We start from the raw sequence: 14,632 nt of genomic DNA on the forward strand, positions 1-14,632 counted from the left end.
TCTGCCCATGAGCCTTTTTTTTTTTTATCAACCTTTTAGCTTTTCAAAGTAATATAGTTCGCTAATGAAGGATTTTTCCCAACTTTCTAACGCACATCACCGTGAGCAATATATCATAGTTTTGTCAGAGTTTCCGTTTTGATTTCACCATTTGTTACTGCCGGCTGAAAGTAATTTTTACACCAGGATTTAAAAAAATGTATTTTCAAGCACTATGCATGTTTTTAACTGACATTACTGAAGAAAAAAAAATATTGCTTTATATTTGACCGAGAAAAAGAATATCATAGCAAAAAGGTGTAACACTGAATTGTGCTGATGTTAACAAGTATCGATAGACTGTTAGCGCGACTAAGCAGAACAAAAGAATCGGTTGTCCTGCGTTCTGAGTGCATTATATAGAATCATTAAATAGCTCTAGTCTTTGTTTGCTTTGGCTAAATCCTGTTCAAGTGGTGGGTTACAATTGCATTGTATATATTTTGTCTAGGTATGTATTTATAACCAAAAATAACAATGAGAGGACATTCCTGAACCTCGTTGACTTGGGGATGATTTGAAATGACTGCCAATTATGACTTTATTACCAGCAATGTGGAAAAAGAGACACACGTAGAACCGAAAAAAGGTACCATTTTGTTGAAGGAGCAGAGTTCAACAAACCATAACCCCTCTTCTGGATATCGTTTGAAGTCAAATGATATACTATTTTAAAGTTTATGATATATATTTTCTAAACACGAAATGAAACAAAATTGACAAAAATAGATAAATAAAAATAGATGACGGCATGGTTTTTGGTACTCTTACAGGAAATGAATGCACTAGTTTTTCTTGACTTAAAAACAAGCATATTAAAAGTGACATGAAAAATACATGACCTGTTGTTAGGGACTACTCCCCATTTCAGAAAAATTCTGTCGGTCCGTGCCACGTCACTTCCGGTTGATAATGCGACTCACGGTCGAGTGAAAGCAAGTCCCTGATTCGATTTTTGTTGATGATTTCTGTCATTGGTGTTATGTAAATTTCGATCGCAAATAGTCAGTGGAATCAAACAACCGTTTCTAAGTCTTCAGAGTGGAAGAAACTTACTTGATTTACCGTTTATATACTGACAAACTTAAAATTAAATTCCATGGTCGAGTGTCGTTTTCCCGAAATTGAATGTCACTCCAACAACATCGCTATGTAGCCTCCTTCACAGCCGGTTTCTGTTGTTCATAACAAACCGTGAGCCACATGCAGTTTGGGCCCGAGACTAGAGATAGCCCGGATGTTGGACCGACAGAATACAGTACTAATTGTTTTGGATAAAAAATATTATCCTGTTTTGCCAAATGAAATATAACTAAATCCTAATCCTTTAGCTAATTCTAACTGCCAATAAAAGTAAAATATGAATAGTTTTGCAATTTCAGGTGAAATTGACCAAAATCATGCATGACTACTGACAATTTCAGTCACAAAATTCAAAGACTTGGAACGAGTCTAAGCATTCAAAATTTGTTGTCTAGGCTATGAATTTGCTCATAAATTTAATATTTTATGTTAGTTTATTGATTATGAAAGATACAAGAAAATGTATTTTACAAATATTAGACTGCAGAACATGAAATTAGTCTTTGTACAGGTCTTTTGGCTTGATTGTAAAAGCAAACGGAAAATATCCAAAAAACACATGTTTTTGGTCCTTATTTCCAAAGGTTGGCCAAATTTTCAAATTTGACTTTTATCGCCAGTTAGAACTAAGTAATGGATTAGGATTTAGCTGTGTTTAATTTGGTAAAGAGGATGATATTTTTAATACAAAAAAATTAGTGCTGTGTTTTTCTAGAATAGGGACTGAGTAGGCAATCAAGTATTGAAATGAATAATGTCTTCAAAAATATTACCGGTACATGAATAATATTATTTCATGTGAAGTGGTTTTATCGAGTGGATTTGTAGTCTAATCTGTGCTATTGCTTCTAATATCTTGTTCCATTTGATTTAATTTATGAATTTACTTATTTGTATTCAGTTGTAAAGTATGAAAGAGAGTTTATAAACATCTCAAAAGAAGTAACTGACCCCCTTAAATAATGACCATTATTCAAAAACGGGTGATTGTATTACAAATTTGTAAACTACGTTGGAAGCAGAATTTATTTCTGCACATTGACTAAATATTGACGTCACAGCGTACATTTAAATCAATGTAGCCCAAGATCTGAAAGTTGCAGTAAATTCTATTGATTTTGCATTCAGTGTAATGGAAAGAAATCTGTGTAATGATATCTGAGTGCTTTTGTATTGTAAAAATTTGTATGTAAGTGCAACTACAATAAATTGACCAATGTTTTATTGTTTTCTGGGCTATCGTATCAAATGAGGTGTCAAAATATGCAAAAATAAATTCTGCTTCCAACGAATTTTTCAGATTTGCAATACAAAAGCCCCTTTTTGAATAATGGCCATTGTTTAAGGGGGGTTAGTTACTTTTTTTGAGATGTTTACTTCCACAAACTTCATTATACTATCACTTCAATTTGTATCCAGTCATTGCAAACGAACTACTTCTTTATTATTTTTTTTGCTAACTAAAGTGAGCTTTAACTAAAAAATATCTAAAATTAAAGAAAAATTACATTGAAAAGGGAGAGTTACATTCGAGTTGAGAACTCATTTGCAAATTCACAATAGTGAAAATGCATATGAAATTTGAAGCAAATTGAAAAATGCAGGTGTATACTGTTATTTGTGACTCCTCGCCACAACTGAGCCCGGATGTCCAGTGCCACTATTGAGATATGCTCCATCGAACTTAACAATAAACAATAGGAAAGAAAGGATTTATTGACTGTTTTATTGATTTTTCACTACTTAAATGTCAAGTACTATAGACATGATATACATCATTTTAAAGCTAATTTCAAGCAGAATATTTTGGTTGAATATCTCAAAAATGATGATTGGCGACATCCGGGCTCAGTTGTGGCGAGGAGTCACATTTTAGTCAAGGTGCTATTTTCTTGAATCTCAGTAATTGGGATAGCAACAGAGGAATAAGTATTTTAATATATACTGCGCCAAAAAAGTATGCTTACACTTGAAAAAAAAAAACCTAATTTTAAAACTAAACCATATTTGGGTAAATTTATTTTTTAAATAGATGCACTTTCTAATCCTGCACATTATAACACTTTGGGTTGGTAAACTGTTCACTCTTTCTTATTTAATATATTCAGTTTCCTCTTGTAGCGAGCAATCGTTCTCCATTGTGTTTATTTGTTCTTGTGCAGGATGCGTATCCCAATTACCTACTTCATTTATAATTATACTAGGGAAACGATTTTAATCGTTTAAAAGCATCAGTAATGATCTCCTTCACTTGTGTACTTGCGTAATATTTGTTTGTGTGTATTGTATACCCCGACTGCTAACATTAGACCCAGTTTTAACCACCGTTTATCAGTGGGAGCTGGTAGCCTAATGGATAAGGCGTCCGTCTAGAGATCTGAAGGTCGTGGGTTCGATTCCCATGCCGGCATATTCCCTTGCTTTTTTTCAAGTTGGGTTGTGTGCCGGTAGGGATTTGTATTTATTTGTTGTCATGTTTAATTGTAACACTTTGGGTTGGTAAACTGTTCACTCTTTCTTTTTTAATATATTCAGTTTCCTCTTGTAGCGAGCAATCGTTCCCCATTTATTTGTTCTTGTGCAGGATGCGTATCCCCATTACTTACTTTACCCAAATATGGTTTAGTTTTAAAATTAGGATTTTTTTCCCAAGTGTAAGATGCTTTTTTGGCGCAGTATATTATTATCATTGATTGTAAACAATTATAGATTCTGCTAACTGAATAACAGGCAATCTCATTGCAAAGATTTCTGTATAATTATGATAAATAATAATGTCCACAGTATGTTATAGTGAACAACAACAACAGTTTTAATTCTTGTTTGTTCCCTCCAGAACTCTCTCAAGACCTTTCAAGATTGACGCGGGGGCTGAACTACTTAACAAGTAAGTATATTTGTGTCATGTCAGTGCAAGAAAAGTATGTGTAATAGCTGTCTTTTGTCGTTTTGTCAAATTGGTAGATTTTTAATAAGCTGTCATGTCATGTCTGAGAGTAGTGACACTTAAGGTGCTTCCCAGTGGCAACTTAAATAGGGAACTTACTATATCCGGATTTACGACTGAAAAGGGTCACAATTTACAATGGTATATCATTTCTCTGGCCTGAATTGACATAGGTCAGTATATATCTCAGCATGCTTAGTAGGCACATCTATTGCACCATAGACACTGGAAGATAAACATTTGGTCACATTTTATCAATATTTCACAAAATATTAATACAGTAAACATGGTATAAGAACTATTCTATAGTATATCGGTGATACCGGTGATACCAAGTAACTGATGAAGCATTAAATATGCAGGATATTAATCATCTTCCTGAATAGCCAGACTATGGTATAGGTCACAGATGTGGCTTTTTACTTCCGCAAATGGGTGTGGTGGTAGATCATTTCTTCTCGAACTTTGACCTGGGTCTCGACATTGAACCCTGTGCAGTTTCATCCTCCTGACTTTAATCACTAGAGATGAACAATCACAAACCCAATGCCCTACTACGATACACATTTTTCTTAAGCTTTTTGGAATGCAATTTCAAAAACTAATAATAGAGCAGCCATTTGCAGGTACAACTTTCTTGCACTCACACGACAAACATCATTTCAAGCTGTTTTGAAAATACTCGAAACCACATTAATTTCACATTTCTCAAATTTAAAAAGCTCAGTATTAGTGGCAGACTATTAGTCTTAATCCAAGCCCCCATCCACGGAAGCCACATAAATGTATGGTACTGCCCTGGTTTATTTATTATTTATTTATTCGTTATTTATTCAGGAAAATTCCATCAATACAAAAGTACTGGTCTCCCTGGAAGCCCTGATAACATACATACAAATAACATTATAAGAATATGAATAATTAATATACAAACATGTAAATATAGAACAAGTTCTAATTAAGAAATTAATGACTTATTAACTTAAATACATACAAAATTATAAGGCATTCTTGAACTCATTCAAGCATAGAGAATCCAAATTGGCACAGAGATTATAAGGAAGTCTATTCCATGAAGTGGCAGCTCTATAATGAAATGTTCTCTGCCCAGAAGATAATTTCCGCCCTTGGAACAACCAATTTGTTATGTGATTGACTTCGAGTGTTCTTAGAATGAGTAGAGGAGGTGAAGGTAAATTGAAACGACAAATAATGTGGAGCAATGTTTTTTAGACATTTGAAAACTAAAATAAGTAACTGATTCTCCCACCCTCTATCAAGTTTAACCCAGTCCAGGTCTTTCATCATTTTGTCCACTGGTGTTCTTATGTCTGCAGAAAGTAAAATACGGGCAAGTCTATTCTGCAGAATCTGAAGCTCGTTTTTGTGGCAAGCGCTAAAATTTGACCAAACAGAGCTGCAGTAGTCAAAATGAGGAAAGACAAGGGCTTGGGCAAGTGTTTTAACTGATCTAACAGGAAGATACTTTTTCACTCTACAAATAACACCAATACGTTTTGATACGTTAGAAGAAAGATAATTAACATGCTCATCCCAAGAAAGATGTGGATCAAATGTAACTCCTAAATACTTATACTTATGGTTACATGCAGTGCAGTGCTGTGCATAAGTTACTGGTAGTGTGTGTCAGATGATGACAGTGACAGATTCTCTAGAGATGGATGTGGTCGAAGATATCTAAAGATACAGCCTTGATCAATCTGTATTCCCTGTTTGATGTTTTACTTTGAAGAAATTCTGTGAGTGCGGAGTTCTTTGAAGAGAATACCAAATATATAAAAAAAAAAACGACATAAAGAAGCTCACATGTTTGTTATATTTGTTGCATGTGTTTACCCTATCCATGTTATTGCTTCATTTACATATGAATGAGCTTGACAACTTGAGCAAAACTCTTGCATGGTTCGGTTCAATTTTGTGTGTGATCAGAGATTGAGTACATGTAGATGTGACTAAGGAAAAAACAGGTCGCTGTGGTTCGTAAATTGACAGCGGTTCGTATGCAGTAGGCGTATGTACTGCCAGATGAGGTGATCGGCTGGCTATAGTAAAAAAGAGTCTCGACCAAGACTAGCAGCAGACTATTGGCACAAAATTAAATTTTGTAATTTGAGAGTATTATAAATTCAACTATAATTAATTTCACAAAATTATTTAGCTTTTTCTCAACTTTGTAAAATGTAGCTGCTTGCAAAATGAAGTTTTACAGTATGTTACACTGTCGCTACATGTATACAACTGTTCCAATCCATTAAGTTTCCTGCTTTAGTAGGAAAGTAATCCTTCAGAAGTGAAGTGTTTTGTAGTTGGGAATAAGAAAATAACCAGAGTATATAAAAGGGGAGTGAAGACCTCTTATGCCCTCATCCACTGTGCAATGGGAAATTGCATGTCTAGTTGTGATAGTGAAACATTGCCGTCTAACATGATGTTCTATAAATTTGCAGTTTACTGCTAAAAGCGCTTTAATTTGCCATGAGCTTCCATATAGCATTACCAATATGTCTACTAAAAGCTTTCACTTCATTTAGTAATTACTGTTAATATCATTCTGTCAGTTAGCTGTCTACTGCTGATAGCATTCTGTAAGTTTGCTGTCTACTGCTGATAGCATTCTGTAAATTTACTATCTGCTGCTGATAGTTGATATCTACCACTGATAGCATAATCTCAGCAAATTCTTGTTATCTGATGCTGCTAGATTTGGTAGATTTGCAATCTACTGCTGATAGAATCTGTACATTTGCTGTCTACTGCTGATAGCATTCTGAAAACTTTTGCTATCTACTGCTGATAGCATTCTGAAAACTTTTGCTATCTACTGCTGATAGCATTCTGAAAACTTTTGCTATCTACTGCTGTCAGAAGTGGTAAATTAGCCAGGGTTTGCGCGATTTAAATCAATTGATTTAAATCAAATGATTTATTTAAAAAAATCAATGATTTAAATTAACTTTTTCAGTTTTTGCAGTTTTTGATCAATTTAAGTTAATTTCTATCTTGAATTGCCTGTTTTACTTCATTTGTAATGTTTCTACACCTTTTGGATACAATTAAATACCTCTATCATGTCATTTTATCTATTGCTAAAAAATCATTTTCAAGCTGTAGAATTCAACAGGTTTTTTCCCATGATTTTACCAAATTATTTCTTTGAAATTTTCACATCTGAAAACATGTTTTGATTTTTTGTAAATACCTGATAGGACTGTGCATATGTCTAGCATTCCACTGGTCTCTTTAGACTTTATCATGGGGTATAGCAGTTCTTGGGATAAAAAAAAAATTAAAAAAATCGATTTAAATCAAAAAAATCTGATTTAAATCAAATAAATTGATTTTTTGATTTTTTTTAATTAAAAAAATCGCCAACCCTGAAATTAGCTATTCTATTGCTGTCAGAACTCTGTAAATTGACTGTCAGCTGCCTATAGCATTCTGTAAATTAACTATCTGCATGCTGGAAACCTTTTAGTGAAAAGGACCCTATCAAAATTGGCCTGAACGCACAGGTCACGCATAGTGAACACAGATCGATACAGTCAACGACACTGGAGGATCGGTCGAATTTTTTTAATTTTGACATACGACTCGTTTATTGCTATTTTAACCACTTTATATTGTGTTTTATTGCAAACAAATACACACCTTTTGTTCTGTATTACTTATTTTGCAATATTGTGGTTACAGAATAATACAAATTAAAATTTAATTACAATTTTTGGCCACAAATACGAAAGAATCCACACGACCTTCGCGAAGAAGTTTGTCCGTGTTACACACAATAGCCCACTTAACCTCTTCAGCGGGTTGTTTGTTTACTTCCTGATCGATTGGCTTTGCGCATTCAGTGCGTCGAAATGTTTAGGTCTGTGCAAACGACTAGGATATGATGGCCTGATGACTAGATTTCAGTCCGAATTCGAATTCACGTTTTTTTCTTTCTTGAACACACGCGAGTCTTAATCTGAAGCCATCAAAATGAATGTTACATCAATGGAAAGCAGTCACTTCGAAGAAATTTTACTCAAGAGATCCAAGTGAATAGATGGCGCCGTTTATTTTTTCTGGTGAAGAGAAGCTGACTAGAAGCTCCCGATTTTTCAAGAAACGCAAAATTTACACTGAAATTTTCGCGATTTTTGACTAAAAATAAAAGGTTTACCACTAGACACACGAGTCTAAACAAGTTTCGAGCATGTTTATTTTTGAAAAAATCAAAAGATCACAGTATTAGTTCCATGTAACTAGCGGATCCAAGTTATATCACTATAAATTATGTTTCGGTGGCAAGAGATGTAAAAAAGGACCCGATTTTAGCCCGTGTTTCCATAGGAGTTCAAGCGTGGAATAGCTCGGAAAATCTTAGTTCCCCAAAGGTTTCGATATGATTTGCTATCTACTGCTGATAGCATTCTTTAAATTTATTTCTGCTGATAGCATTGTATGAATTTACTGTCTACTAGAGCCCTCCGGGGTAATATTTTCTTCACCTCAATCCTGAACTTCCCTGTCCTATCTATCCTTGATAGGTCCCCCCCCTGCATATTGTCTAGTCTGTATTTTACATGTTTCCCCACACATCAAGTTGGTGTACCTTGCTCGTTTTCTTTTCTGTTGTTCATATTCAAGGTATCCTCTTGTATCATTTATTGATCCTTGATGTGTTTTGTGTCCTCGTCCGTTGGATTCACCATTACCCACTTTATCCTTGAACACTGATGATATCATTCTGTGAGTTTGCTATCTACTGACAGCAAGTTTGCTGTCTACTGCTGATAGCATTCTGTGAATTTGCTATCTTAAAAAAACCACATTGATTTATAGTGTGTAATGTACAAGCACAACGCCTAGATGTAACAATTTACAGGTTGACGCTGACCAATACAGCCCCACGTCATTCCATAAACCATTAAACAACAATACAGGGACTTGCAGCTAAGAAGCGCACACTCTAGACATTCCACAATAGACCTTCGCAGCCAGGATCAGCTCCCTAAGTTTGGTACTGGTTACAACAAGACAATTAGCAGTAGGTAACTGCTGGGGTTCGAACCTACAACCTCTAACATTATAGTCGAACGCCTTATTGATTGAGCTAACTTGACTGCCATCTACTGATTACTGTGAATTTGCTGTCTACTGCTGATAGCATTCTGTGAATTTACTATCTACTGAATCGGATAGCATTATGTGAGTTTGCTGTCTACTGCTGATAGCATTCTATGAATTTGCTGTCTACTACTGATAGCATTCTGAATTTGCTATCTATTAATGATAGTATTCTGTAAATTTGCTATCTACTGAATCAGATAGCATTATGTGAATTTGCTGTCTTCTACTGATAGCATTCTGAATTTGCTATCTATTGATGATAGCATTCTGTAAATTTGCTATCTACTGAATCAGATAGCATTATGTGAATTTGCTGTCTTCTACTGATAGCACTCTGAATTTGCTATCTATTGATGATAGCCTTCTGTAAATTTTTTTATCTACTGAATCAGATAGCATTATGTGAATTTGCTGTCTACTAGTGATAGCATTCTGAATTTGCTGTCTACTGCTGATAGCATTCTGTGAATGTGCTATCTACTGCTGATTATAAGGGAAGAGGATTGTCAAGTATGGACAATCATTGTAGAGAACTACACTGTCTGCACAGACTGGTATATTTATCAACTCATTAGCAGTTGCCAGGATTGCCACTTATTATAAAAATTTGTAACCCTGCTACATATTACATTCTTTGAATCTGCTGTCTACTGCTGAAAGCATAGCATTCTGTACATTGTTTGTGTACTGCTAATAGCATTATAAAACAAAGTGCAGTGATATAGTGTCTTATGCACAGGCACAATGCCTGGACATTGATCTACAAGCCTCAGCACACTTTACAGGTTGTCGCTGACCACTACGGCCCACATCATTCCATAAATCATTTAACAACAAATCAGGGGCTTTGCCGCACCAAGAGCTCACACCCTAGACATTCCACAAATAACCATCGCAACCAGGATCAGCTCGCAGAGTTGCGTACGGGTTACAACAAGACAATTAGCAGTTAGTTCCTTGTCCAAGGGAATTTCAAGCTAACTCAATTTTTCCACAAGAGCGTACTAGGCACTGGAAGGGTTTGAACCCGCAACCTTTCACACCATAGTCAAACGCCTTATCGATTTAGCTAATTTGACTACAAATTATGTAAATTTGCTATCTATTGCTGACTACATTCTGCAAATTTGGCTTTCTGATACATATAAATGCTTTAGGAAGCCTGATAGCTGTTTAGTTTGTAATGGACTACGTGTAAAACTAGTCAGAAAGTGTGTGCTTTCTTTTATGCATGGATGCTATAAGATATTGTTTCCTGTATTCCTGCTAAGTCATGCCCATAAATATCCAAAAATAACCTTACATTGTATTTAGCCAAATATTTGCAGAAAATGGAAGGTTAATGTTAAGCTAAATCAAAGCTAGTTACACTGATTGTGAAAGGAGGGAGTAGAATGCACTTAGCCAAATGTGACATTGACATATCATGATAAAATTGATACTCTTCTGACTAAGCCTTGGATGCTGTGCATCAATTTCTCATTAAAACCAAGACTATGCAGGATACGTGTCGGCCTTGGTGTTAAATTAGAAAGCTTGTGTATGGTTATAAAATTACCTATTACTGTACTGGAATCGTTAAGGGTAGATGCGGTATTCTTGGTCGAAGCAGCCCAAAAAAACAAAACAATTTTTATTGTCTAAATCAATATATTATTGAAAAATAACACTTTGATGTTTTGCAAAAGTTCATTCGACAAATCAAGTACTTTGAAAACTTGCTTAATTTATTGTTGTTAATGAGTTATGTACATTTTACAAAAGTGTTGTTGTTTCAGCCCTCTTTACAACATAACTCAAGACCCGCATGACCTACAAAAGTATTTCTATTATTTTGAATTCTTCTCCACGCTCGCAAGGAAATGAGCAATACAATTTTTGCCAAAGCTCACTACCATTTGCAAGATGTTGTAAACTACCAAAATAGCGTATTACCTTAAATAGTAATTTTAGTTGCTATTAGACAAATTTGATCAAGCATGGGATTTAAAGTGTTATTGCATTGGATTGATAGTAATGAATAATTATTTTTTAGAAAATGTTTAAATAAGATCAGAATATAATTGTCAAAATTCTTGTGACCAAAAGAGTAGAAGCTTTTTCAGATACAAACATCTCATTTTGTTTGTGTGTGTGTGTGTGTGTGTGGGGGGGGGGGGTGGATGGGTCACCAACTGTAAAAGGAGCATATATTATCCACAACTTCATCCCCACATGCTCAGAAAAAAGTTAAGATGTTTATACCATCAGAAACCTAGGACTGCATAATGTTCTGTGCTTAACTTTTCTTGACAGATTTTAGTCATTTGAGAAAGATTTTGTCCAAATTTGTATTTCCTGTATGTTGGCTGACAGAAATTACAATACTTTAATCCTATGGGACACAGTAATACATGCATTTATACACAAATTAAATGTCCGAATCAACTGAATGTTTGGTTTTTTTCTGGATGTCTAAGGCCAAAGCTCACAAGAAATTGAAAAACAAATGCGAAATGCGTTTATTTATTCCCGACTTTTTTCACAGGTATTTTGATAAAAAAGTCTGATTTTCACCGATTTTTTCTGGAAAAAACTATTAAAATTTTTTTTTTTTGAAATAAAAAATTTCTGCATTTCTTTTTGTCAAATCGTGCGATTTTACAAACGCGCGGGCAAACTTTGAGACGACCCTTTTTTTTTTTTGCCTAATGGACCATAACATAAAAATGGGATGCTAGAGTCACAAAATGCTGTTTTTGTCTAAGAAATTTGGCATTTGCAACATAATTTTCAGTGGATTTCAATGAGGTCCCCAAAACACCATACTAAAGGACCTGAGAAATGCTTGTAGGGGCAATATGCATAATTTGCATAAACCAAAGTGGCTGCTTGATATTGGGGTTAAAAATGTTATACTTGATCAAGTGAAGAAGGTTTTTATTTCAAACTCTAGTGGTGACCCGCAGGTCAACTTGCTAGAATTGTACATTAAACACACCTTTAGAAACAGACACAATGCAATTTGCAGGCAGCAGCTTAATCAGCGCCAATATTGCAACATTGAAACAAACAACTATACAAACATCCAATCCAACCCAGCCCCATCCCCAGTAGGCAATGAGGATAAAGTGCCTTGCCCAAGGAGACAACACGTTGGCACGAGCAGGGCTCGAACTTGCAACCCATGGATTATGAGTCAGGTGCCTTATCCACTCGGCCACACATGCTCCCACAAGTCTGGTTAAAACCATACCAATGTATTCTTTTCATCATAAGGATTTAGACAAATTAAAGCTGTATAAAATTATACATTTGACTAAAACTAAAAATATTTCATCCTTGTCAAACATGTATTGATCGCAATATTGCTGTTTATTTTAAAATGCTAAGAATAGGTTCAGACAACCGATAGATAAAATGCACAAACAACAGTCTTGCATTCTGCAGAGAAAATATGAACAAACATCAATATGTATGAAGATCAAAAAAAAAATTTAATTTGCAACTTGTATCTTATTTTGGCAGGGCCCACTGTAATTCTTGTATCTACTCCCGATAACCATCTGCCTATCTGAACCCAGAACAGCTTGTTTCTTCTCCAATAGCTGTTATTGCAAAACTACTTGCGTGTATATGCCTGGTACCTGGTAATTGTTAACTGACATCTTCACTTGGCTACAATGTGGGATTTCCCTTAGTAACATCCAGGTCAAGCTACGTGCCGAATAGTACCGATGACGCATGATCATGACTTGCCTACTTTGTATGTGGTGGTATTGAATGTGTGTGTTGGAGGTATATTTAGATAAGGCATGCGTGTTACATTTCTGAAGGCTTATAGGGAATGCAAAACAAGAAGATCTTTATTTTTTATTCTCAAGGCTAAGGGAAGGTAAAAAAGAAGCTCTCAATCAGCTTTTCATGCTGATTTATATTAAGTTTAATGCAACTTTACAATTTTATTATATTTTATATTTTTAAATTTATGATATAGAGGGTCACCATTAATCAGTGCCAAAGCACTGCTTTCCAGTATGTACCCTCTTTTTTTGGATGTAACCAGGATGGATTGGGACAGTCAGTGTTTTTCACCCTACTCTTTTTGAAACTGACTGTGATATACATGGATAGGTATGACTCTTTACACACTTTACACAATGAACTATGGGGAGAGTGGACTCTAATCTACAGATGTTGCCAATTAAATTCAGACCCCCCTCCATATACCAGCAAGTTACCACTGCTTGGAATTGAACCTGGGACCTTGTGCATCAGAAGCAAGTACTGTAACTTTAGATTCCTCCAATTGATTGAGTGATTTGTAGAGGCCACATGATCAGTGATCATGGCGGATTTGTGAATGTCTGTGACAGAAGATTTGCGGTTTGCACATGTAAATGATCTGGATTTAAATTTCTCGACCTCTTTTTGGTGCTCTTTAAGTCGGGTACTGAAGGGACAGCCAGTTTCAGGCTTTTCTCCCAATACTCCAGCAAGTTACCACCACTTGGAATTGTACCTGTGACCTCATGCATCAGAAGCCAGTAATGTAACCACTAGAGGCCATACTCTCCTCTCCATAGCATGTGGTGAATAAAACCTAAATTCAGGTTGGAGATTTGGACCTGTACCCTCTGGAATGAGAGTGGGGCACTCTACTTCCTGATCTATCCAGCCCTATAGATGATGAATGGAAACCCCATACTTTGCTTGGGTACTTGTTGAAAAAAACTTAAACTAAAAACCAAGAATGTGTGTAAATTTTTAAAACTTTCTCTTTATTCCAGAAAACTACAGCACTATTTTTTTTTTGGATTAATTAAAGAAAATATCATCCTGTTATATGCCAAATGAAACATAGCAAACAAGTACCCAAGCAAAGTTATTGGGTTTCCATTCATTATTTTTTTCTGTATTTTTCTGGTACAGGGAGAAAGCAATGATCCTCACAAATTCAAAAGTACAGTACTGACGCAAGTATAGTCCCACCTTCGAGTAAAGTCCCACCCCCCAAATTTTAAGGTTTTTTTTTTGGTTTTGGAGTGTCCCTGGACCTAGACCTAGATGCTAGGATCATTCATGGTTGACCTAAAAAAAAAAAAATTTAAAAAAATTTCAAGATGTTTTGTATTTTTAATATGAAAATTGATCATTTGTATTCATGTCATACTCTATTAATGATTTCAAAATGCATTCAAATTCAATGCATTTTGAAATCATTAATAGAGTATGACATATTTTCATATTAAAAATACAAAACATCTTTTTTTGGTTTTTTTAGGTCAACCATGAATGATCCTAGCATTTAGGTCTATGTCCAGGGACACTCCAAAGCCGAAAAAAAAATTATTCGAGTATAGTCCCACCCCCCCAATTTTGAAAAATGTTCACCCAAAAACGGGGTGGGACTATAATCGAGTCAGTACGGTATTACTAGAAATAAAG

The 14,632-nt window shown here is 35.1% G+C and overlaps 1 protein-coding gene across 1 annotated transcript in view; it reads left to right on the top strand.

Moving 5' to 3' along the window:
* LOC140135714 (dysbindin-like) overlaps nucleotides 1–14,632 on the top strand; it is a 222,328-nt gene that overhangs the window by 47,897 nt on the left and 159,799 nt on the right. Inside the window, exon 5 of the mRNA XM_072157307.1 lies at nucleotides 3,959–4,009. Within this exon, the coding sequence (XP_072013408.1) occupies nucleotides 3,959–4,009 (51 nt within the window). The remainder of the gene's footprint in view (nucleotides 1–3,958; nucleotides 4,010–14,632) is intronic.

Source organism: Amphiura filiformis, chromosome 16 (assembly GCF_039555335.1).
Source record: "Amphiura filiformis chromosome 16, Afil_fr2py, whole genome shotgun sequence".
Classification (NCBI taxonomy): Eukaryota; Metazoa; Echinodermata; class Ophiuroidea; order Amphilepidida; family Amphiuridae; genus Amphiura; species Amphiura filiformis.